Source organism: Thalassophryne amazonica, chromosome 14 (genome assembly GCF_902500255.1).
Source record: "Thalassophryne amazonica chromosome 14, fThaAma1.1, whole genome shotgun sequence".
In the NCBI taxonomy this organism is placed as follows: Eukaryota; Metazoa; Chordata; class Actinopteri; order Batrachoidiformes; family Batrachoididae; genus Thalassophryne; species Thalassophryne amazonica.
In genome coordinates, this window is record NC_047116.1 from 74,425,085 (window position 1) to 74,452,134 (window position 27,050).

Consider the following 27,050-nt stretch of genomic DNA (forward strand, 5'->3'; position numbering starts at 1 on the left):
CACTCTGGCCGAGGGTGAGACTGCCACTCGAGGAACCCCACGGGTGGCGCTTACTTCCGCCGATTGGGGTGTCTTCTCCGCGGCGGCGGGCTCGATGATTCGCGACACGGTCAACCCTGAACCTCCAGGAGATCGGACGCCGGAAAAGAAGAAAACACGCTTCCAACTCACCTGGCTCAGCACCCAGCCGGGCGCTATAGGGTGATATTCCAGCGTGGACCTCCTGACACTGTCTCTGAGGGTGAAATTAAGTTGGAGCGGGTTAGTGCCAGCGGCCACGTCAGAAGCGTCACAGCTGCGGCTGAGAGCTGGCATGAGATGTTCAACACCTGCAACGACAGGATTACGGGCCTCTTTACAAGGTGCCTGGCCTGGAGGGACGTTATCGAAGTCCGAAAAAACTTGGCCCCTCTTTTACTTAAAAAAAATAAATAAAAAAATAAAATAAAAAAATAAAAAAAACTCTGACGTAGCTCCTCCCCGCATGCACGGGGATTTCTATAAAAACCAGGGGACCACATCTCATTCAAGCATCGGACGATGAACCAGCATGAGCTCCTCAACCTCTCCCATTGCAGCGGCCGACGACATCGCTTGTGACTGCGCGCTCGACTGTGGAAGAGACCGGCCCTCCCTGAGCCAGGCTTCATGGACCCGCGGTGGGTACGAGAGCCCGTGGGGAGTTCAGCTCGAGGCGGTCTGGGGCGAGATCCATCCTTCTCACGCGCTTTCCAGCCCGGGAGGCGTGGGGTCTCTTCCCGCTGTCACGGAGGCCGCGAGTCCGCGGGAGGTACAAGACCTCGAGCCGGCTGAGAAATACGCCACATCTTTCGCATCTGATCGGCCTGACGGGTTCCTGTCAGAGGAATTCCTGAAAACGGTGAAAGTCGGCGTGGCACACTTACTTTTGGCTGTGATCAAAAGTTACAGACAAAAACTCTGTTACGGGTGTGAGATCGATCACCCAGCCAGCGCCAGCACGAGTGCCTGGACCCGTTAAATGAATATTCTTTACCGGACATTTTGAGAGATTAATGGTGAGACTCTGGAGACCGACCTTCATCCCGGCTGTGGTAAAGCTCCTAGCCCAGCGCTTCCTCAACCCATCGGCTGCGAGGGTTCAGGGGCGGTAGAAAACATCACTGAGCTGAAATACACTGATCATTTTGAAGCAAAGATCAACGAACTGTACACATGTTTCGGTGAAGACGCAGATCTCGACCTGGAGGGGATGGTAGCCGTCTATAACCCAGACGACTGAAGAAAAACCTGCTTTTTTTTTTTGTTGTTTGTTTGTTTTTTTTTTTAAATATCATTATTGTTTTACAGTCATGGGTAATTGTGTGATGATTCTCTTTCAAAGCTTGCGGGAAGTTTATATTATACGTGGACTCTCGTATAAGCTGGAGCGGGTAGTCATTCGCAGGCTGGAGATCCCAGACGCCCCGCCTTCATGCGCTATGGAGAGGGTCTTCGACGTTATCAGACGTCGCCCCGGGCCCGGAGTCTGGACAGATCATATCTACAGCGCGGCTCTCCATTCATCTGAAAAATCTCTGTACAACGTATTACTGAAATCATCCTGAAGTTGTAAGAATTTCACCCAGTAGAGACATCACCGGAATATGAGCGTCATCATGATCACACAGAACGTGTTTCATAAAGGGAAATACAGTCGAACCATCAGTTTGAATAGTAATTATATGGTGCTGTTTAAAAATCCCAGAGACAAGTTACAGATGAACATTCTGGCTCAGCAAATGTTTCCCGGCAGAAAACAATTTTTTTTGGAGGCACTTGATGATGCTACGAGCGTACCTTACGGGTATTTATTACTGGATTGCACGCAGGAGTGTCCAGATCAGTTCAGACTGAGATCGGGATTACTCCCGCACGAGTGGCCCACAGTTTATTTACAGAAAGATAAACGGATATGAGCTCTCTTTTAAAAAGGAACGCCCCCGCTCTTAAAGCGCTAATCAGAGCCGGGGCGGGAGCGTCACCACAGCCTGAAGACCTGCAGGCCGGAGCTTCTGAAAACTTTATCCGAGATCGCTTTGAATATATTAAAGGGGAATATCGCCTTGAGCGACTCTCAATTCCGGGCCTTGAAAAAACGAAAAAGAGTTTTACGTCTTCTGGCCGACAGAAAACCAGTTATAAAAAGAAGCGGGGAGCGCTGATTCAGACGGGCGGCTTTCTCCTGCCTCTGCTCGCCGTGCCCTGCCCGTTATAACGAGTCTAATAGTACCCAGAGGATAATGGCGTTCAAAGCGGCGCAAAAGATGTTTTTACTCACTCCACAGCAGATGCTTCAACTCGGTCATTCCGTTCCGCCGAGCGTAAATAACATCAGACAAACGGCGGAAAATGATTTAGACTCGCGAATGCGAGGTATACTGGAAGAACGTACTCACTCTCCTTATGAAAAAATTAAAAAGTATGAGGCTCTGCTGCAGCGCTATTTAACCCTGATCAAGCAGGGGGAACTCGAATCACGCGTTTCACCCCCGCAAGAGACTCGCGTCGCTAAGCAACCTGAGGAGGAGGGGGTGGGGAGGAGGAGGAGGAGGAGGATGAGACTGTTTTAACCGATTCGCCGGCCAGGAAGAAACTTAAGAAAAAAAAAGACTTCCAACGCTGGGAAGGTTTCTCACCATAAAAGGAGGGTATCGAATTAAAACTGACTGGATATTATGATCAAGATTCTTTAAAATACATCGCAATCAGTCACGTTTTTGTATATTGTTACTAATAAAACACCGACTGAAACTCATCTCCGGCCTTCATCACTTTTATTCGGTATACGGTTTAAAAAACAACTTTCAACAAACACTTCTCTACTTAACAACAACGATGCAAAAACATTAAAGGTATGATCGGGGGTGCATTTTCTACACATTCGGAACATTTTTCACAAAAAAACACATAAAAAAAAATCAAAGGTCAAAGGTCAAAGCTTCTTTCTACGTTTAAAAAACGGGGGTTTACATCATGCAAACGCGATAAAACTTTAAAGGTATGATCGGAAGGCCGCTCTCACACATCCACCCCGTTTTCAGGCGAAAAAAAACACATAAAAAAAAAATTTAGGATCAAAGATTAACACTTCTTTCTGTACTTAATAACAATGTTTTAAAGCGTGCAAACGCGATAAAACTTTAAAGGTATGTTCGGAAGGCCGCTCTCACACATCCACCCCGTTTTCAGGCGAAAAAAACAACATACAAAAAATCAAAGGTCAAAGCTTCTTTCTACGTTTAAAAACGGGGGTTTACATTATGCAAACGCGTTAAAACTTTAAAGGTATGTTCGGAAGGCCGCTCTCACACATCCACCCCGTTTTCAGGCGAAAAAAACACATAAAAAAATCAAAGGTCAAAGGTCAAAGCTTCTTTCTACGTTTAAAAACGGGGGTTTACATTATGCAAACGCTTTAAAACTTTAAAGGTATGTTCGGAAGGCCGCTCTCACACATCCCCCCGTTTTCAGGCGAAAAAAACACATTAAAAAAATCAAAGGTCAAAGGTCAAAGCTTCTTTCTACGTTTAAAAACGGGGGTTTACATTATGCAAACGCGTTAAAACTTTAAAGGTATGTTCGGAAGGCCGCTCTCACACATCCACCCCGTTTTCAGGTGAAAAAAAACACATAAAAAAAATCAAAGGTCAAAGGTCAAAGCTTCTTTCTACGTTTAAAAACGGAGGTTTACATTATGCAAACGCGTTAAAACTTTAAAGGTATGATCGGAAGGCCGCTCTCACACATCCACCCATTTTCAGGCGAAAAAAACATAAAAAAAAATTTAGGATCAAAGATTAAACTTCTTTCTGTACTTAAAACAATGTTTTAAGCGTGCAAACGCGATAAAACTTTAAAGGTATGTTCGGAAGGCCGCTCTCACACATCCACCCCGTTTTCAGGCGAAAAAAAAACACATACAAAAAATCAATAGGAAAGGTCAAAGCTTCTTTCTGTACTTTAAAACTGGTTTAAGCGTGCAAACGCGATAAAACTTTAAGGTATGTCGGAAGGCCGCTCTACACTCCACCCCGTTTTCAGGCGAAAAAAAAACACGTAAAAAAATAGGTCAAGTCAGCTTCTTTCTGTTTAAAACGGGGGTTTTACATTATGCAAACGCGTTAAAACTTTAAAGGTATGTTCGGAAGGCCGCTCTCACACATCCACCCCGTTTTCAGGCGAAAAAAAACACTAAAAAAATCAAGGTCAAAGGTCAAAGCTTCTTTCTACGTTTAAAAAGGGGGTTTACATTATGCAAACGCGTTAAAACTTTAAAGGTATGTTCGGAAGGCCGCTCTCACACATCCACCCCGTTTTCAGGCGAAAAAAACACATAAAAAAAATCAAAGGTCAAAGGTCAAAGCTTCTTTCTACGTTTAAAAACGGAGGTTTACATTATGCAAACGCGTTAAAACTTTAAAGGTATGATCGGAAGGCCGCTCACACATCCACCCCGTTTTCAGGCGAAAAAAAACACCTAAAAAAATCAAAGGTCAAAGGTCAAAGCAAAGGCTTCTTTTCTTTCTACGTTTAAAAACGGGGTGTTTAAATTTTCCAAACGCGATAAAACTTTAAAGGTATGATCGGGAGAGCGTTCTAAGACGGGGGTACATTTTCACATGGAAAAAAAACATAAAAAAATAGGAAACGCCGGTTAACACAAGCCGTGACAATATTTAAACTCATGCAGAGGCCCTGCTAGCTGGTTACAGGAGGTATTGCAGGCTTTTCTTAAGGCAAATAACGATATCTTTTCACAAAATCAGAAACCAAATCATCGTTCGCGATAGTATTTTCGGAGTATAAGACACCAGTCCCGGTACGACTTCCCACTGGCTCTGTTATACAGATTAAACACGCAGTGTTGCTCCGCATACGTCGGATACTCGTGCTGAAGCTGCTTTGTTTGTGATACAGAATGTTTTTAACATCTGGGAGATTCTCCAGATATTGCAGGATGCTTTTAGGGTAGTAATCAAAGTCAGGGCTGAGGCCGAACGAGTCAAAAAATGTGGCTCAACCATTTTTTTCAACGGTGAGCGCTAACCAGTGTTCTCCCGGTAAATGTCTAGGGTGGGTGTTTACAATGAAATATACGGGAGGGCCCGGCTTGATCCGGAATAACTCGTCAGATGCAAAAACACCGGCAAACAGGTCTCCTATTAAGCCCCTCATAACAGCGTCCAATTCCAGGGTGTTCATCAGTAAAAATCCACAAGGACCTGTCGCTTGGAATTAATCTCCAGGAGAGAATCATACACGCGTACACTATCAGCGTGGTGGTATGCGGAGTCGCGACTTCGAATCTCATTTCAAGTCGCAGGGTGCCTGTGGAGACGGGGCTCAGAGCGCCGCTGTCCTCCTCCGGGTTTAAATTGAAGACTACAGCGCGTAGCCCGCGCGCCAAAATCCTCCCGGTCTATACAGAGAGGCTGGTCTTTGAGGTGTCGTCCGGATCGCGGTGTAGAGATTGTCAAACTCCCTGACAGAGAGTTCCTTGTTAAATTCAGGCTGGAAAGCTTTAGCCGGCAGCTGTCTCCCGTTTGACTGAGTGCGAGGTACTCCAGGTCATAGTGTGCAAATTCAAACGGGGACAGATCTCTTCTCCCACTGAATGCATTGTGATTCACCATACCCAGAACCACATATTTGGGCATGGTTCCTAAAAACAGGTTCTCCTGGTTGCATATCCTGGAATGGCTGGGGATCACGTAAGTCTTAACGTTGATTCGTGATAACGGGTACACGGCGTTCCCTTTCATGAGAGCCGCGGAGTGGCCCAATCTCACTGCAGGGGATACGGTGACTTTCTTAACGAATAGGGACGCGCCCAGAATTTTCAGCTTGAAAGTGGAGGCCGCCAGCCCCCATCAGGCAGAAAGCATCGCTGGCTCGAATTAATTTAACTCTTAGATCAATGTTATTCAGAAGAAGCCTCTCGCAGAAAAATATGTCCGCGTGCAGCGGACCCTGAACTTGAAATTCACGCGATTCGGCGCTAAAGCGCGCTCTGCTCACGAGGCCTTTATTCGGGGCCGCGTCATCCACAGCGGTCGAATTGTGCTGACCCGGGGTGTCCTTGTAAAACAAACCGCCCGTGAACTGCGATTTCAATGAAGCGGGGGAAAAGTTCAGCAGCGTCTCAATCATTGCCCTGTACGGGTGCGTCGCGCTGGACTGGGAAATCAGCCGGTCACCCAGAGTCACGTCGACTTGTGAGAAAATCGTATTGAGAGGATAATTTATGACGCCCACGCGGGCGTCATTAGCCAGGTCAGTCCCGTCGGCGTTTTGTAATTTTCATTCGCAGATAAAGCAGCGTATTATTGAGGTCTAAATACCTCTCACCGTCTCCGGGGATAAAAAACTCGATAGGGCCCATGTCCGTCAGGGCTGATAACGGGCTGACTTCAACGTATTGGCTTTGCTCGATGGACAGCTGGGTCCCGGGGACGGCGAATAAATCCAATTCGCTCATGGTGCATTCGGGGGAATTATTTCGCAAAGAGACATTGTTTAAGAGAAAATATCCCCGGACAACCTCCTCTTCTTATGCTTCCTTCGAAACTGTTCAGCTTTTTCCGGGGGTTCTTTCGCTTTTTAACCGTTTTGACCCGTTTCCCCGGGGGGCGTTTCCGGGGCCTTCTTGAGAGCACCATGATCCCGGACCCCCGCTGCTGCTCGGGCTCCTGACTCCGTCCGGCCCTCTCAACAACGCGGCTCACTACGTCGGAAGCGATGCTTCGGGCTGCGTTTTTCAGGTGAGGTTTGGCGATCGTGTATCCTTGTTTAATCAGCGGCGACACAAATTTGAACAGTTTCGAAAATATGTTCCCGAGCCCGCGCCCGTACATAACAGGAGCGCCGTGGAAGCCGTGAAGGCCGTTCCCGACTTGATTTTCATAGTAAGGCACAAATCTATAAATGTCGGCTTTGTGCGCTGCCCCAGCCATTTTTTTTTTATCCCGCCGGTTTAAAATGTAATGTCACAACCACTTTACCGTATCTGAAATCCACCGTTTGATCTTGATCGCTTTTGATTTCGATGCGTATTGTCTCAATATGTCTTTTGGAGACCGGGATGTAATAAGCGGGGTTGAATTTCTTTGTAATTATTTCCCCCGAAACGACCTCCAATTTCGAACGCTCGGAGGAGAGGAGCAAAAGCGTCACCCACCGCCTGAGGCTGTACAACGTCTGTATAACAGAACAGGTGATACATCCCTGCTTTTATATCGGGGTAGCGGGGACAGCTCGTGACCCCGGGTCCGCATCTCAGCCATTGATTAGGGTGCATCCCCAGCATGTACGCCGTCGGGGCTTCAAAATATACCTGGCTGGTACCGTCTCCTTCCCACAGAAACTTTTTCTGGATATCGTCATATTTTAAAGTCAGATTCGGATCTATAGTCTTCAAACGAGGGTTTATCAGCCCTGCAATAACCTCAAAGTTATCATAATATCCCGTGTCAAAATATCGCGAGTGAACGGCGAGTTTGTTCTTGCCCGTAATTTTCATCACCTGGAACGTACAGGAAGGCTTTTCCGGGATATTTAACCAGGTGTGCGGATAACAAATTTCCGTCAGCGCCACATCCCAGTCACCCTCTAGATCCAGGTGTCGAGCCAAGTCCACCTGGTAGCATGAAATTGTGTTGTCCGGAATACTTTTAGGCTGGCGTTTGAAGGCAGAGTCATATAAATCCGTGTTTCAGATCCCGATCCATTTCTCATATGTCGGTTTGAAGATGGAAGTTCTCATATTTAAACGGCCATCAGCTGGTCCGCGGGAACCAGGAGTTAAATTTCTCGGGCCAATTTTCCATCTGACAAATACAAATTTCTTTCCCTTGGTAAAACGTTCACGAATAATTTCTTGAACCTGATACGGTCTGTCTTTTGCTATTTTAACCTTCTGCAATTCCGGTTCATAGAATGAGCCTTCAATGATCTCACCGTCATAATCTTTCAATTTATAACGGGCGGCGTACGTTGTATACATTCTGACACCGTGAACATTTCATCCGTAAAACTTTGTTCATATTTTTTATCAAAAACTCCCCTGAGCTTGGAGACCCTGACTATATCTCCGACCTTATATTTACACTTCACAGGCCTCCTGCGTAGGGTGGATGCCCCATACAAATTTTGAAACACTTGATCGACATTTCGAACATTAACCTCATTCGGCCTCATCTTAATGCTTTTATGATAACTCTCGTTATAAGCCGTGAGTAAAGACGGTAGGACGTCGATGTATCTTCTCGTGTTTTTAGCAGTAAAATATCTCCACATTCTCGTCTTTAGCGTGCGATTAAACCTCTCGACAACCGAGGCTTTCAGATCACTTGCGGTGGCAAAATGTAGAATCCGGTGTTTTTTCATTAAATCCTTGAACGGTTTGTTAAAAAACTCTTTCCCGGCATCAGTCTGCATCTTCAGAGGCACCCCGCTGTGCTTTAAGAGTGAGGCAAAGGCCTGTGAGACTTCGCGCCCTTGCTTTGACTTCAGAGGTCTGGCATACGCTTTTTTTGAGAAGATATCGATAACGGTCAGCAGGTACTTGTACCCGTCGTTAAATCTGATAACCCCTGCATGTCGCATAAATCCGCCTGAAATTGGTTAAGCGGGTTTGTGACAAATACTCTATTTCTTGGAAAATGCGTCCTGGCAGATTTGTGTAATGTGTATGCATCTTCCCCCGACAGGAAATCTCTGATATGCTTCATACGAATTTTAGAGCTGTGTTGATCATGCAGAGCCCTGCGTAAACGCTCCGGCCCTCCAAAACTCCCCGGATTTACCGGACTATAATATACATCCTTCATTAAACCCTCATCACCCATCTTTTAAGACGGATCTCTTCAGAATGATGAACCGGATAGTCCTTTTGCATTTTTATATGTTTTAGCGACCATAAATATTAGTCTTTTGTTTTAAATTGAACTCTGATTCAGCACCGCGGAGAGCGCTCACAGAGCAGCCTCGAGCTTTTAATAAGACCGTGTTAAAACCCCTCATTAATTCATACGAGCACCTTTTTTCCACCAAAACCTCGTTTGTATGACTCTGTCTTGCAATATGAAGCGCCTTGAGGCAACTGTTTTGTTGTGGTTTTGGCACTATATAAATGTGATTTGTAAAACATTTCACCCTTTTTCAACAATATTATAGGAAAGAACACAGGCTGTATAAGGTTTAGAATATGTGCTTTATTACATTCATTAAAGTCACACACAGAGAAAAAAGCAATTGTTCATGTTTATTAAACACAGCATACGTGAAGGAAAAAAGCATACGTTCACGTACAAAACTGGAAAACTCTCAGTAATACATCTCCCCCGCATTTACGGTTTATTTCAGTATTCAGCTGTAAAAGTGTAGGAACAATCTCCCCTCTGGACACCCCCATCTGTTTCACCCGGCACGCTATCACATCCACAAACAGAGTGTATAATGTAAGCAGATGCATCGTATTACACCGTGTAAAATCGTCAGTGGTCAAAACAGAGATTTTCAGTAATACGTTGTACAGAGATTTTTCAGATGAATGGAGAGCCGCGCTGTAGATATGATCTGTCCAGACTCCGGGCCCGGGGCGACGTCTGATAACGTCGAAGACCCTCTCCATAGCGCATAAAGGCGGGGCGTCTGGGATCTCCAGCCTGCGAATGACTACCCGCTCCAGCTTATACGAGAGTCCACGTATAATATAAACTTCCCGCAAGCTTTGAAAGAGAATCATCACACAATTACCCATGACTGTAAAACAATATAATGATATTTAAAAAAAAAACAAAAAAAAACAAAAACAAAAAAAAAGCAGGTTTTTCTTCAGTCGTCTGGGTTATAGACGGCTACCATCCCCTCCAGGTCGAGATCTGCGTCTTCACCGAAACATGTGTACAGTTCGTTGATCTTTGCTTCAAAATTATCAGTGTATTTCAGCTCAGTGAGGATGTTTTCTACCGCCCCCTGAACCCTCGCAGCCGATGGGTTGAGGAAGCGCTGGGCTAGGAGCTTTACCACAGCCGGAATGAAGGTCGGTCTCCAGAGTCTCACCATTAATCTCTCAAAATGTCCGGTAAAGAAATATTCATTTAATGGGTCCAGGCACTCGTGCTGGCGCTGGCTGGGGTGATCGATCTCACACCCGTAACAGAGTTTTTGTCTGTAACTTTTGATCACAGCCAAAAGTAAGTGTGCCACGCCGACTTTCACCGTTTTCAGGAATTCCTCTGACAGGAACCCGTCAGGCCGGTCAGATGCGAAAGATGTGGCGTATTTCTCAGCCGGCTCGAGGTCTTGTACCTCCCGCGGACTCGCGGCCTCCGTGACAGCGGGAAGAGACCCCACGCCTCCCGGGCTGGAAAGCGCGTGAGAAGGATGGATCTCGCCCCAGACCGCCTCGAGCTGAACTCCCCACGGGCTCTCGTACCCACCGCGGGTCCGTGAAGCCTGGCTCAGGGAGGGCTGGTCTCTTCCACAGTCGAGCGCGCAGTCACAAGCGATGTCGTCGGCCGCTGCAATGGGAGAGGTTGAGGAGCTCATGCTGGTTCGTCGTCCGATGCTTGAATGAGATGTGGTCCCCTGGTTTTTATAGAAATCCCCGTGCATGCGGGGAGGAGCTACGTCAGAGTTTTTTTTATTTTTTTTTTTTATTTTTTTTTTTTATTTTATTTATTTTTTTAAGTAAAAAGAGGGGCCAAGTTTTTTCGGACTTCGATAACGTCCCTCCAGGCCAGGCACCTTGTAAAGAGGCCCGTAATCCTGTCGTTGCAGGTGTTGAACATCTCATGCCAGCTCTCAGCCGCAGCTGTGACGCTTCTGACGTGGCCGCTGGCACTAACCCGCTCCAACTTAATTTCACCCTCAGAGACAGTGTCAGGAGGTCCACGCTGGAATATCACCCTATAGCGAGGCCCCTGGGCGCTGAGCCAGGTGAGTTGGAAGCGTGTTTTCTTCTTTTCCGGCGTCCGATCTCCTGGAGGTTCAGGGTTGACCGTGTCGCGAATCATCGAGCCCGCCGCCGCGGAGAACACTCCCCAGTCGGCGGAAGTAAGCGCCGCCCGTGGGGTTCCTCGAGTGGCAGTCTCACCCTCGGCCAGAGTGAAGAAACTTACTTGGGCATAATACGGGTCGAACGTGTAAGTTAAACGTTCGTGCCCCTCCAGGCTGTACGTCAGATCTTCCTCCGGTATCGGCTGGCTCAGACGGCTGACGTACATTCTCGCTTTTTTTGGAGCAAGCGAGCCTTCTGTTGTCATGGTGATGTTAACCGGGGTCTCGCAGATGTAGCGGAGGATCGGAGTTCGTCTCGCCATGGTGAATGCTGTATGTCACTCTATCGTCGGAAAGGGGATTTTTAAACCCTTCTTCGTCCGCGGGGCGTAATTCCTTACCTTTTGCTCTAAAAACACCGTTTGGCGTAAGTGATAAGGAGCATTGTTTATTGTTCGGGCTCGGGGCAGCATCTCCGCTCAGCGGGTGTCCCGCACACCATGATCGATCGGCTAATATCTTAAAAGAAAACATCATCTGGCGTGAGTGATAAGGAGCATTGTTTATTGTTCTTCGGGTTCATCACCTCGGGGCAGCATCTCCGCTCAGCGGGTGTCCCGCCACACACACACACACACACACACGCACGCACACACACACACACACGCACTCACACAGACACAGCGTCTGCAACAGGTTTTACAGCCGTGGGGTCATGTTTCCGCGAGCGGCTCTATGCGTGGGTATTTGACCGTCTTGCTGCAAAGACTTACAGCCGAGAGACGGCTATTTGTACCCCCTTCTTTAATTTACGAATTAAAAAACAGAAAAGGAAACGTAATAATTTAAGAATTAAAAATATTAAAGGGGCATTAAATAATAGACACTGATTTATGTTTAATTATTTCAGAATTAGTTAATTCTTTAATACATTAAAAAGATCTAGGTATTTTTAATCGTTCTTTAATTCATGAAATAAAATGACATTAAAATATTAGACCCTGGGTGGGAGGGGAGGTAAGGCTTGGAGGCGGTGCTTGGCCGGGGTTAGGGGAGGAGCTTGGGGGGTGGGGCTAGGGGAGGAGCCAGGGGCGGAACTAGGGGAGGAGCCGGGGGCGGGGCTTATGGGCGGGACATACTGACGTCATCGACTCTGATTGGATGTGACGTCATAAGGGGCGGGGGCTCGGAGGTGGGACTAGGGGCGGGGTTTGGGGCGGGGCATAGTGACATCATCGATTATGATTGACTGTGACGTCATAAGGGGCGGGGCTTGGAGGCTGGACTAGGGGAGGGGCTTAGGGGCGGGACATAGTGACGTCATCGATTCTGATTGGCTATGACGTCATAGAGGGGGCGGGGCTTAGTGACGTAGTCGATTTTGATTGGCAGCTGTCACTTTTTTGACGAAAGGTGGGTCAGTTTTCTCTCTTTCATCCATCTGGAAGGAGGAGGAGCTCAGCCGTGAACAGTTCACTGTCCACAGTCAGCGTCAGAGCTGGAGAAGCTGAGGGAGGGAGAGACTGGGGAGCGAGGCTTAAGTGTTGTCCTTCCTTCAGGAGGTTTTTATTGCAGCGGCCTTGAAGTGCAGCTGTGTTTTTGGGAAGCCAAATGAATATCCAGATTAGCAGATGCCTGAAAGATTCCACAGTCTGAGAACAGAGTGGCTCTCAATACATCTGAATGTAGAAAGGATGCGGTCTTACTGACGGTCAAAGCGGTTTTCCAGCGCCGCTATCTTACCGGAGATGGTATCCAACGCGCGGTTAACACCCGCAGATTGAGCGGACACTGCCCTTCCAATCGAATCAATCATGTGGGGCAGCCTGGATGGGCCAATTATAGCTGCTTCAACCTTCTTGAGTTTCCGGTAAACCAGTGCTATGCCCGCTCCACACAGCAGAAAGCCGGTCACCACTGAGCCAAATATATACACATCTTTGACGTCCTCCACAGACAGCATGTAAAGGTACATGACCTGCCATCTCCCCCACGAGTCCATCACGTAACCCATCACATGCGTCCCGGCAGGACAGGTCGGGTCCTCCGCCCCCGAATGTCTTGTAGAAAAAATAGTGTCAATTGCGTTCAGAGACCACTTTAACAGATCCATTTTTGTCGTTTTCCAGAAGAGCAAAGCTGCAGCCTCACAGACAACACGCCACAGAAGCAGAAAAGATAAGGAGGGAGGGAGAAGAGAAAAATGCGTCCGTCTCGGCCGAGTGCACGCTGGCAAAAAAGCACTATACACTATAGATTTGATTTGAGTTTAAGATAATTTTATAAATGTTTATATTGAGAAGCCTGATTTACTTTTTGCATTTGAAATGGCATAAACAAATTAAAATGTGCAAAATACCAGGGGACAGAATATTTTTGCCAGCCTCTGTAACTGAACCATCTAAAAAATCCAATTGTGAAAACATAAAATCTGTTATATTGTCAATTGTGCTTTCTGGCAAGCTCAGGCAGAGATTACATTTCTACTGTTTCAAACATCTTTTTTTAAACCAGTGCTTGAAGCTGTGACTGGTGAAAGAACAGGTAAATGGTGCTATGCCACAGTCTCGCCTTCAGGTACAACCTTCCCTGCAATAAAAACTGAGCTACCAAGAAACCTGCAATTACAGTGACAGTTCTCACACTTAGAGGCCAGTCACACCAAACATATGGTCAGGTTACAACTTGCCCATGACCTCAAATTAGAGGAATCACTGGACCAATCCTGGGCAGCGAGTGTGATTGCTCACAGGTGTTGTTACTGATCACTGGATGAAAAAATATTCATGGGCGATTTTTGTGTATGTTCAAAATTCAGTTGTGGCTGAACTGCACGTATTGAGGTCACAGGGGCTCAGTTGTTCCATCCGTCTTGCATCATCATGCAACAACCTGTGGCATGAGTAGTCATGCAACTGCTTGTGCCACCTGACGATTGGTGACGCCATCAGTGGTACGACCTTATGATCAGCAATGCCACTTACAATGATCTCTCCCAACTTGTAGCACGAGTCATCCTAGTATCAGCAACTGGAATCAGTTTGTTGTATCCCAGGGCTATTTTGGAAATTGTAATGATAAAAACGTAACCAATACTACACCAGGTACCAAACCTGAGCAAATTGGACAAATGTATAAACAAATAATGTTTACCACAAGCAAACAACTTTTTTTTTTTTTACCTGAGAAGAGGATTCCCCTCTTCATTCTTTTTGATGTAGTCTTCCACCTATAAGTAAACACAACCACATTAAGGGCCCCTTCACACATAGTACGAATAAAATCAGGGCGAATCACAGCGGAACAGCTCATATGAGTGAACCATGAAAACAATGAGCCGACAGGCAGGCATGAACGAACCCGCTGCAACATGCATGAAAACATCACAGCGGGAACACGATGCGAGCAGCTGGAGCATGTGTAACCACATCGCACAGCTGCTGTGAAAAACAAAATACATGCCACCCACGGGATTCAAACCTGCAATTTCCAAAAGCTCTGACTGCCAGCTAGAAATTTTACCACTGTGCTATTACCACTGTCTTACAAAAGGTGCGGAAAAATACCTGAAATCAACAAGGAGATAAACGTATTTAAAATACATAAAATAAAACCACATACTAGAAAAACAACACGGCATTTTATTGAATCCCTCTTATCGAGTGAACAATACAAGTATGATCCGTCTGTTCCTCTGTAGATGACCCATGGTCACAGACATACAGTCATTAAATGACATGAATGAAGCAGTTCATGCGCTCTCATCATGTCCACATCTGCTGGCCTGGTGTGTCCAGCTGGCTCTGGGAATATTTCCGGCTCTGTATCCTGTGGATGGCGCACCGCAGGACAGACACCACATCATGTGGAACAGAGCTCATGTGGGTGACGTGACATTCAGATCACTCAGTGCGTGTTATGATCTGATGGTCCGTTTCACCTGGGACAGCCTGTCAATGTGTGCGCTGTGCGCTTGATCGCTGTAGCCTGTCGCAGCAGCGATATGTGTTTTTATGTACTTCCTCCCCTCAACAGCACATCCGCCACATGTGTTGTGGATGGGCGGGGAGCGATGCAACACGCGCAATTCATACACAAGGCACATGTGTTTGGGGGGGGCACAAATTTCACAGCCAACTTGAAAGTGATTGTCTGCTGACTGTTTTCGTGCTAACAGCACGAATGGCCACACATTTTCAAAGTGTCCTGCGAGCGGTGTTAGATGTTCGTGTGTGTCACCTGGAATTTGGCCGACACCTGCTGTGAGAGGGATCAAATGAGCTCTCACAGTGCACATTCTGTCTTACAGCCACTGGTGTGCGCAAATAGTTGTAGCAACAGGTGTACAAGGCGTTAGAGGCAGCTCCGATTTGTAGCGACAGCTGTACGTGGAGTTAGAGGCAGCTCCAATTTTACATGAATTGCATACGTTTCCTGCTTCGTGCGCAACTCGACCACATTCGTACTATGTGTGAAGGGGCCCTAAAGAAGGAAATCAAGAGTTTGTCAGTACACTCCTCTTCTGTTCTCCTTCAAATCAGCTGTGCAGTTTATTACACCCCTGTCACACCTTGACGATTTAGCTAGCATATGCCGAAGGTATTAAAAATACTGGCGTACGTCTAATAAGTTATGGGTAAGTTTTTTATAAGTTAAGAGCATGTCTTGAGTTAAGAGCTGACTTGAAGAGGTGGTCTGGGGCATGGTCCAGTTGGACTCAGGCACAGTACACATGTAGTGTAACCACAAACAGCACCAGAACTCTTACGTCACATCACTGACCAACTGTTCAGTTTAACAGTTTGCCAGTAACACTATTACTACAACTTGGATAGAACAGTCTTCATTCAATAACATTCGTCTTAAAAATGGGTCTGACTTCTTACATTATTCAAGAACCTCAGCTGTGGTTTGCAAGCAAAGCTGCAAATATTTCCTCATCATCTGCTGCCTCCACAGAAAGCTTGTCACGTGTGCACTTTGCAGTATGATGATTGATAAATAGGGCCCAAGGCAACTGGGCTGAACGTGAGTAAAATGATGCATTTCACACATAAGGTTTGCTCATAGAAGGAGAGTTTCTGGTAATAATGGCCGTATTTACTCTCTGGGACTTCAGCAATCACATATACCAAAGCAGCGTGTAGACTGCATGGACATGTTTTTACTCACGAGTTTGCACTGGACTCCAGCGGCTGTAGGATACAGGATCAGACTGTACGCTTTGTGCTGCGTGATGTTCTGGGCACACTCAAAAGTATTTCCAGCAGAGACAATATTCATCATCACTTCCTTGCTAGATGCTCCGAGTGGCACCATCACATAGTTGGGAGGGTCCTGAAACAGAAGGATACAGATCAGTTCTTTTCAGAGTAGAGTGAACAAGCCAATTCAATTTTGTGTATATGAAATTTGAGACAGTTTTGTGTCAGGTAGTCAGGTGTAGCTGTTTCTGCGTATTATTTGCTTTTACATGATATTATTTCTTCACACAATCTAAGACTAGTTTTACACATACTACTTTTGTGTTTTGCCTGTGGTCCATTGTGTCTATGATACAGGTACAGAGCTGATAGACTCCACTCATTTCCTTTTTAACTGGCTTTGCTGTAATATAACCCCAATTACAATGATTTTCAAATCCTCTTCAACCTATATTCATTTGAATACACCACAAAGACAAGGTATTTAATGTTAAAACTGATAGACTATTTTGTTTTTGTGCAAATATTTGCTCATTTTGAAATGGTTGCCTGCAACACATTTCAAAAAAGTTGGGACAGTTGCAACAAAAGCCTGGGAAAGTTGATGAATGCTCAAAGAACACCTAATCGGAAACAGGTGAGTGTCATGACTGGGTATAAAAGGAGCATCCCCAAAAGGCTCAGCCACTCACAAGCAAAGATGGGGCGAGGATCACCACTTAGTGAACAACTGTGTGAAAAAATAGTCCAACAGTTTAAGAACAATGTTTCTCAACATTCAATTGCAAGGAAATTGTTATGTGTCGGACGCAGCTCGGAGAACCGACCAGCGTTTGAAGGACCCAGTATGAAATAAGCAGAGCACGGTACAAAGGCTAACTGAATTTAATACATAACAGTGATACAAAACAACAAAAGAGTGTGCGGTCTGGCGTGGTGGTGATACGGTGCACTCCCAGCAGCGCTAACGGTCCGGAGCCAGAAGCCGTTCGGACCCAAGGACCCCGCCGACACCCCCCAGGTGGCCGCAACAAACCGAGTCTGTGAAAGAAGGAACCATTATGTGAGTCCACACTCTACACACAGAGAGACCACTCAAAGGTGTACATAAACAGCAAACACTTCCTGGCTTAATTACTAATCAGCTTCCCAACCTGCAGGCATGGAACATCCAGTTCACAAAACTCCACTGCAGTGGAAGCCGATACATGACTAACGTACAGCTCAATATAATAAGGTGTGAGGGACACCACATTTACTGACTGTATAAACGTTAGTCACAAAATCTAACGTACCTCAGGAAGTGTGCTGACGAGCGTGAGACCTCACCCCCTCCTCTTTCACAGACCATGCATCAAACCCTGGACGTTCTCTGCATCCACTGATGATGAGATGGCTCCCGAGACGACGATCTCACCCGTCTGGTCACAAGGTCGAGTCTCTGGCAAATACACACTGTATACTCCAGTCTTAAATGCCACCATGTTCCAATCCATATAGATGCACCACAGCTGTGAGTCCTGACGAGCCGCAGGTGATCAGGGTGAGGTCCTGATAACCTCAGCAACACAGCCACTCAGTCCCAAATGCAAGCCACCTGGAAGGAAAAACAAAAGACAGAAACAAAAAGGCAGCCAGGCCCCCCAGCCATACAACAGAAATTAGGTATTCCATCATCTACAGTCCATAATATAATCAGAAGATTCAGAGAATCTGGAGAACTTTCTACACATAAGCGGCAAGGCCGAAAACCAACATTGAATGCCCATGACTTTCAATCCCTCAGGCGGCACTGCATTAAAAACTGACATTATTGTGTAAAGGAACTTACCGCATGGCCTCAGGAACACTTCAGAAAACCATTGTCAGTTAACACAGTTCGTCGATACATCTACAAGTGCAAGTTAAAACTCTACCATGCAAAGTGAAAGCCATACATCAACAACATCTAGAAACGCCGCCGCCTTCTCTGGGCCCGAGCTCATTTGAAATGGACAGACGCAAAGTGGAAAAGTGTGCTGTGGTCTGATGAGTCCACACTTCAAATCGTTTTTGGAAATCATGGACGTCGTGTCCTCCTGACAAAAGAGGAAAAACACCATCCAAATTGTTACCAGCACAAAGTTCAAAAGCCAGCATCTGTGTTAGTGCCCATGGCATGGGCAACTTACACATCTGTGATGGCACCATCAATGCTGAAAGGTACATCCAGGTTTTGGAGCAGTACATGCTGCCATCCAAGCAACGTTTTTTTCAGGGACGTCCCTGCTTATTTCAGCAAGACAATGCCAAGCCACATTCTGCACGTGTTACAACAGCGTGGCTTCGTAGTAAAAGAGTGCAGGTACTAGACTGGCCTGCTTGCACACACACTCTCTCTGATACATTCAGTGTGATGCATAAGTCCATTCTCTCTCTCTCTCTCTCTCTATGCCCCAAGTGCACCGCAACAATTATGTGTGTAGCACGAACTCAAAATACAACAAAGGCGTCAGGGATAAGTGACGTGACTCAGATGTAGTATGTGGAAAAGCAGCATGTGATTGGTACTGAATCCACTACTGTTGTTTTCTTGTTCTTGAACCATCAGCATGTACTCCACAAAGCTTTGTGAAAGTTTTCATGATATAATTTGCATAACTGATATGAGCGAAGTGTCGCGCAGTGGCTGAAGCTCACTCATGGTACAGGGCGTCCAAAACAGGAAGTGACAAATTTCAAATCCACATTAAAGCAGGAAATGCTCAAATGTCAAACACTTCCTGGATTGACAGATGAGATCCCATGGAATCTCACGGGAACTCAGTGGCAAGCTCACACTCAAACAGGAAGTGCCAATTTATCAGTCACAGTGAAACAGGAAATGTTCAAATGTCAAACACTTCCTGGCATGGGTGGAGCTAGAGCGGACCCCAGGGTTTCACTGGACTCCCCTGAAACCTGATTGGACACACATGATTGATATGTCACGTCACCACACGTCTGGTTGAAAGACCTGTATTTTCAAATCAGTGAGTCACATTGACTGCTGGGTTCCTCCTGTCCAGTAGTTGGTGCTGTGTACCACAAAAAGTTCGAATCCACCTTAGTAGAAGAAGAAAAATGTTTGCCCCAGATTTGAACTGAACATGTCGTTTGAACTATGGACTTCTAATCACACCAAACTTATACTGGTGAGTAAACAACCATATTTAATGCCAGAAATGAGGTCCAGGTTGTTAAAAGCAGCATTTCTCTTTTAATTCGGGTTGCCTTATATACAGATGTTTAAACTAACAGACAGCAGCTGGTTGTGTTGGCTTATTAGTGCAGCAGATAACTGAAAACAATCCTTCAAATGGTGATACAAGCATCACATTCAGCACAAATACAGCTGGAGCAAAATTAATGGAGCAGCTTTAAATTTGACCCCTGTACAACTGAAACTGACCTTTGTCACCATTCTGGCTGCGTTTACCTCATAACTCCATAACATTCAGTCACAGATTGTCCAAACTATACCTTTTTTGGAATCTTTATGATCAGGCAAATAATGTGGGGTAGTTTTCTATATGATTGGAACATCTTTTAATTTAGACCAGAGGTGGGCAGCTTGTTCCAGAAAGGGCCAAGAGGGTGCAGGTTTTCTCTGCAGCCACTGATTCCACCAGGTGAGTTCACTGATTAATATCACTTTGAGCAGATGGAATCAGTTAATCAGAATCAGGGATGGTAGGTTGAAAAGCTTTATATCCCATGGGAACTCTCCCTACCCACCTAAGCGGCTCAAGAATATGGACAGCATGTATATAAGTGACATTTACATGACAATTTATATGACAATATTGAGATACGATAATTTGGCCATATTGTACAGCTCTACTGTCAACTATCTGAAAACTCTGAATATTAATTTACATCTACATAAAAAATGCTTAAAGTGGAAGAGGGCTAAGAGAGCTGTCAATGGGGGTCAGCTGAAAAGAGAAAAAAAGAGAAAAAAGCTTAAAAAGGTGGGGAGTATGGGGGGCAGAGCCCCTCCAGAAGCTGAAAGACAAAATAAGGAAAATGCTTAAAAAGGGGCAGTCTAGGGGGTTGGAGCTCCCCAGAAGCTAAAAGGTTTTAGTCATACTCATGCTCCCAAGAGCCATCCATCCATCCATCTTCTACCACTTAGTCCAATTAAGGGTCGCGGGGAGCTGGAGCCTATCCCAGCGGTCATAGAGCACGAGGCGGAGTACACCCAGGACAGGATGCTAGTCTGTCGCAGGGCCACAAATAGACAAACAAACAGAGACACACCCACACACACACACCTACGGACAATTTTAAAGATCCCAATCCAGCTAACCCGCATGTCTTTGGACGTGGGAGGAAACCGGAGCACCCGGGGGAAACCCACGCAAACACGGGCAGAACATGCAAACTCCACACAGAAAGGCCACGGGAAGTGAACCCACAACCTTCCCGCTGTGAGGCAACAGTGCTAACCACTAAGCCACCGTGCTGCCGCTCCCAAGAGCCATTTTACTGAAAAAAAGTCTGAAGGACCTAAAGGTTAGATGGCGAGGAGGTTTTCCAAGTATGTGAGAGGCAAATAAAGAAAAAAAAAAGGTGGGGGGTCTGGGGGGGCGGAGCCCCCCTTGAAGCTGAAAGGTTTTTGACATGCTAATGCTCCCCTGAAGCATTTACTCAAAATAAAGTCTGAAGGACCTAGATGATATGGTGAGATGCTGATGAGCTTCGCTCATTCATGTCCGCGACATATGCATATTACATTTTGTTCATGATCACATATTGGTGCAGTTTTGTTGTTGTTGTTTGTTTCATGTGAACTTGCATTGCCTGTTGTATACCAGAGGCCACTTAAAGCCATGAACTTGTGGCAAAATGATCAGTTCTTACCAAATTAACTGAACATGAACGCCTGTCACTTGAACATTTTGTGAAAGCAGCTTAACTTCTCTCAGTGCTCAAAAACTGTGGTGCCTCCTCCAAATGAAGAAATCGAACCACAACACTTCAATAAATGGCAGGAAATGATGGGGACTTTCAGAAGTGAGGACGGACTGGTTGTCTGCCGGGGTGTTGTGGTGGAAGAGGCGATGTGCGACACCACGCGTTCCCAGCCCTGACCTGACTGTGTCTTTACATTTGAAGTGCAGTATCAGAGTCACCGAACCTAAAAGTCTTTGACTAAATTTGGGATGTACAACCACAAACCAGAAAAAGTTGTGACAATACGGAAATTTTTTAATTTAAAAGAACATACAAACTAACAAATAAAAGCAGTGATTCTAACATTTATTTTGACTGCTGTTTCATTGCAGAGAGTATGAACCTTAGATAGTTCATGTTTTGTGTGGTCAACTTTGTTTCATTTGTTAATATGAGTGCTGTCAGGGGCAGCACGGTGGCTTAGTGGTTTGCTCCGTTGACTCACAGCAAGAAGGTCATGGGATCGATTCCCACCTGTGGCCTTTCTGTGTGGAGTTTGCATGTTCTCCGTATGTTTGTGTGGCTCCAAGTGCTCCAGCTTCCTCCCACATCCAAAGACATGCAGCTTAGGTGGATTGGAAACTTTAAATTGTCTGTGGGTGTGCATATGGGTGTGAATGTGTTTGTCTATATGTGGCCCTGAGACAGACCGGTGTCGTGTACCTCGCCTCACACCCCATGATATGTTCCAGCACCCTCGCCCCCACCCCGTGACCCTCAGTTGGAGTAAGCGGTTGAAGATGAGTGAGCGAGTGCTGTCAGGTGAACAACAAAATTAACTGAATTAACAGTAATTACAAGGTTCGTGATTAATTAATCAAAATTAATTGCGTGTACAATCTTTTGGAAACTATCACCCCTCAAACCGCAAAATACCCATGCTCTCAGAAACAAAAAAACAAAGTGGAAAGATTTGATTTGTATTTCTGTTTGACAATCTTTTTCTACTTTTCTTGGGAGGTGGTTGTCACTACACCCAGTGAGGTGAGCCCCGAGCGGGGTCATGCTCCTGGTGTCAAGTGCCCGGCCTCCCTCCAGGGACAGTGGCAGGTGTGGAGTTTGACTGGGGTGGTTCACCTCTCAAATGTAACACACACGAGTCAAGGAGTGGGGTGAAGCCCTGTGGGGCAATGAACATGTGGGGTGCGCAGTCATAATCCCATAGATGGGAGCTTCACACACCATTGGCTCCTCAGCCAGGCACATACAGTACAACAAATGTGAAGAAATTCACGTTTTGTCAGACATGCATTCATGTTTTGGGAGATATTTTTTCAGTATTCACATTTTGCAATTCATGGTTTGCGGAGAATTCATGATTTGCAGCTGATTCACATTTTGGTGGTTTAACAGGATTAAATAGATCCTGACACTTAGCCTGGTGTGGAGCAGACTAGCGCCACAGACTAGCTTTCCATGGTGTCTGACACCAAAACATATCCCACTTTCCACTTTCCTGCTTTTGTGCAACTCGATCAGATATATTGAGCCAGAATAACCACAATATCCCGGCTTAATCCCTTATCCTACTTTGGTGCAATGGGCCCCAGATAGGAATAAAAGCCAGACTTGTGCCTGTCCTGAATGTTGAATGTTAGTGCGTGAGGAAGGATTGTGGTGCTGTGCTGTTTGTGCAGCTGTGGTCTCGTGCCAGCTGCTTGAGCTCCACACAAAATTACTCAGTTATCCACACTGAAAAAAAAGCAGTTAAAAGCTCTGTCACCTTTTTCACACAGACTTTTTAAGTTAATTACCTGAAGATGAGGTATCGACTCGGGAAACGAGTCAGTGCCAGGGATTTGTAGGCTGACATTATTTTGTGCCAGGTTAATGACCTGCAGGAGAAACTTCCCCGCAGGTGCGGGCTCCACGACTGTTGTCTACACAGAATGAAAAACATGAACATTGAAACAAAGCTAAAACAACCCTGTTACTTTTTAAAACATTTTTCACAAAGTTTCTTGTGAGGCAAATGTTTTATTTATTTATGAATTCATTTATTTCATCTTAGTGAGGAACTGATTTTCATTAAATGACTGTAAAAACAAGTCATTTACTTCCAAGTAAATCACTGGACTCATTGTATTACAACAGAGCAAAGCACAAAGAAAACCTGCAAACTGACATAAAAAATGGTGCATCATGCACTATTTTATTTTAAATATCAATTATGATATCTCAGAACCTGACATAAAATACATGAATGTGTAAATTTTCCTTGGAGGTAAATATGTGACATAGGCACTCCATGTTGATATTTGTAACAGTTAAGTTCAAAAGTGTTCTTACAAATGTTTTATAAATGAGGCTCACTGTGGACTGGACACAGCAATATGTGCACTTTTATCGAGGCAAAGAATTCTATTTTCCACATGCACATTAAAGCCATGTATTTTATTTTATTTTCCCAGTGATTAAGTCTTGCATATGAATATCATCCCTTTGGGATCCTTCACACATCGTACAAATAAGTACAACTCAGGGCGAATCACAGCGGGACAGCTCATATGAGCGAACCACAAAAACATTGAGCCGACGGACAGGCGTGCACGATGCCGCTGTGACGGTTTGTACATGTGGGAACACTGTGAGCAGCTGTGCAATGTGTAACCACATCGTGCAGCTGCTGTGAAAATCAAATAAATAAATAAATAATACATGCCACCCACGGGATTCAAACCTGCAATTTCCAAAACTCTGATTGCCAGTCAAAAACTTTACCACTGAGCTACCATCGCTTTCCTGTGAAAGGTGCGGGAAACTGCCGGATATCAAGAAGGACATGGATGTATTTAAAAAAACACACACACACACCATATAAAAACACCGCATTTTATTGAATCCCTCATCAAGCGGGCAATACAAGTACAATCTGTCTGTTCCTCTGTAGATGACCCATGGTCACAGGTGTTCAGTCATGAATGCGAAGCAGGGTGCTCTTGCTGCTTGCTGGCCTCGGGTAATGACAAATTTCATTGCTTATTTAATCAAATCACATGACATGAATCACACATAAATATTTAAATTAAACAAACAAACAAACATGGCTCAACTCATCTGTGTATGTGCATTACTACAGGACTGCCACCAGATGGAGAGCACACTATTTTTACATTCTTGTTGATCATGCATGTTGGAGGTTTTTATATACTGGGCTGCAAGATGAAAGAAAGGGTTTGAGAATTCAATCTTGGCAGATATCATTATTTTCCAGAAGAAAACGCTTTCATTTATGTATAATTAATATCCCTAAAATGAAATGGGCACCTTTAAATCGATTTTGTGGGATAATCACTAATGTATTTGCTCTGTAGTAACAAAATGAGATGAACATCCTCTACGTGTGGTTGAGTCCATCACTCGTGCACAGATAAGAGCTGAGTGCAAAGTGACGTTAAAATGAAAAAATCTGCATAAAGTGAAACAGGTGGGACACGTATTGGTGTAAATAAGGTATGAGGGTGTGTTGTACCTCAGCAGAGACATTTGTCCTCCTGTTATGTTTGAATGTTTACTTGTGTGTCTCTGTACTTTGCAGACAGATGATTACGTACCACGACATTCACCTCCACCAGCGTCGCTGCTACAAAAGCCAGCCCTGCAAACATCATCCCAGTAGCCATTTTCCTGAGAGGTCTGAAGGTACAAATGGTCAGCGAGTGTTAGCAGCAGTAAAAACATCCACGCATTACTGAAATCAGGCTTTATCTCAAGTCAGATAAAAGATCTCATGTCAGCTAAAAAAAAAGTTGCAGCATCACCTGTTTAGCCATAACGACAGGTGCTGTAAAATTCTGTTCTCTAATAAATACATTAAAGTGAGCGGATTAAAAAAAAAAAACTATTGTGCAAGTGCAAGCAGATCCAGTGCAGGATGCAACACTTATAACAGTGAAAGTACATTTAGTTCCCGTTTCCTGAAACATAAGCACAGAAATGAAAGCAGCTCATTGTACATCATGTTACTGCACAAACACATTTATACGGCGAGTGCTAAATATACTGCGTGCACAATGATTGAGCAAGTTGTATTTCTAAGGTTTAATGTTATTGTTGATCAAACACAGTGCTTTCAGTAAGTCCAAAAAGTTAATAAACCTCAAACCTACATATTGGGTCAGAGGACTGAAATTTCATCTGTGCTGTATGTCGAGCATGTAGAGCATATTTGACAATAAAGTTGACTTTGACTTTGACAAATGAAAAGTGACTTTTGGCTTTGACAGGCACAATTATTAGAAAAATATTAATATGCAGATTTATTATGCAACCAAATGAAAAATTAAAATTTCCATCTCACTCGATTATTTATTGCGGTAAGCATGACAAACAACTAAAAAATAACAAATAAACACGCTTCAAATTTCAGAAATATTCAGAAGTTCTCAATAGGGTTTAATAGGGTGAGGAAGGGTCGTGTCATCATTCTGTTATATTTGAGGCCTTTGCTGGATCATTGCGCTGCATAAAAATCATGGATTTTTTTTTAATGATGCAGACTTTTCTTGAACCACTGCTTTAAGAAATCATCCTCTAAACTAGCAGTGGATTTGGGGGTTAATTTAAGTCCTTTTTCAATCCAAAAAGGTCCAACTAGCTCATCTTTAATAATGGCAGCCCATATCGGTATCCCTGCTCCATCTTGCTGGTGTCTGACTCGGAGTGGTGCTGTGTGTCTGCTAGTGATCCAGCCACAGGCCCATACATCTGGTCCATCACAAGTCACTCATTTCACAGGGGTGTCAACTCTTACACATCTGGCGTGACACTCATGCTTTCAGCAGCAATCTCACGCTCTCGCACACAAGCAAGAAATGTCACGTCAAAATAAAAATTTCTCCCACTAATGTTCTATTCATGACTAGATTAGACTAGACTAGACCACATTGTATTGTTTCTTAATGAAAGGAGAGGAGTTTAAGGCCCACACCTGAAACAGCTAACATCTGCTTGCAACGTTCTCACTGCAGTATGCTCTGATCGTTGATTTGCTGAAAAACTTTCACCTGATACGTCAGCTTCACGTGAAGAGTCCAGAGATAGGTTTGGAAGTTGGTTCTGAGTCGGCCACGGATGCGCGATAGAAAGTTCTGAATGAAAAGGTAAGCTGAAAAATAGCCTAACAAATCGAATAATCTATTGTCTAATAAAATTGTGTCTCTTGTCACGACAGACGTAGCCTACCTGTGCTTTGAGACAGTAGGCTACAGACTTTAGTTACAAATGTTGTCTGACTTGCAATATGTAGGGGCTACGTAATTTAAGGACATGTCGCTAGTCATTTATTGTCCTGGTTAGCAAGTATTGATGATTTTAAGTCTATCCGAGCCCATGCGCTAAAAATTAGTGGTCACTGATGCATTTTATTAGTGATGGAGAAACCAAAGCGTTTTGAACCACTGAATCAATCAGAAGCAACTCTGTTGAAATGGTTTAATATGGCGACCTCTACTGGCCAATCTTTAGCACTTGCATGGAACAACGAAACAGACAGGCACTGTTATGTACACAACAAAAATATAAATGCAGCACTTTTGGTTTTGCTCCCATTTTGTATGAGATTAACTCAAAGTTCTAAAACTTTTTCCACATACACAATATCACCATTTCCCTCAAATATTGTTCACAAGCCAGTCTAAATCTGTGATAGTGAGCACTTCTCCTTTGCTGAGATAATCCATCCCACCTCACAGGTGTGCCATATCAAGATGCTGATTAGACACCATGATCAGTGCAAAGGTGTGCCTTAGACTGTCCACAATAAAAGGCCACTCTGAAAGGTGCAGTTTTGTTTTATTGGGGGGGGATACCAGTCAGTATCTGGTGTGACCACCATTTGCCTCATGC

General features: G+C 44.8%; 1 protein-coding gene across 1 annotated transcript in view; it reads right to left on the reverse strand.

Annotated features, from left to right (window-relative positions):
- The window catches only part of slc15a2 (solute carrier family 15 member 2), a 148,287-nt gene that overhangs the window by 37,241 nt on the left and 83,996 nt on the right, over positions 1-27,050 (reverse strand). The window contains exons 14-17 of the mRNA XM_034185769.1: positions 24,758-24,839; positions 22,958-23,083; positions 16,195-16,359; positions 14,205-14,251 (exon numbers count right to left, since the gene is read on the reverse strand). Coding sequence (XP_034041660.1) covers positions 14,205-14,251; positions 16,195-16,359; positions 22,958-23,083; positions 24,758-24,839 — 420 coding nt within the window. The remainder of the gene's footprint in view (positions 1-14,204; positions 14,252-16,194; positions 16,360-22,957; positions 23,084-24,757; positions 24,840-27,050) is intronic.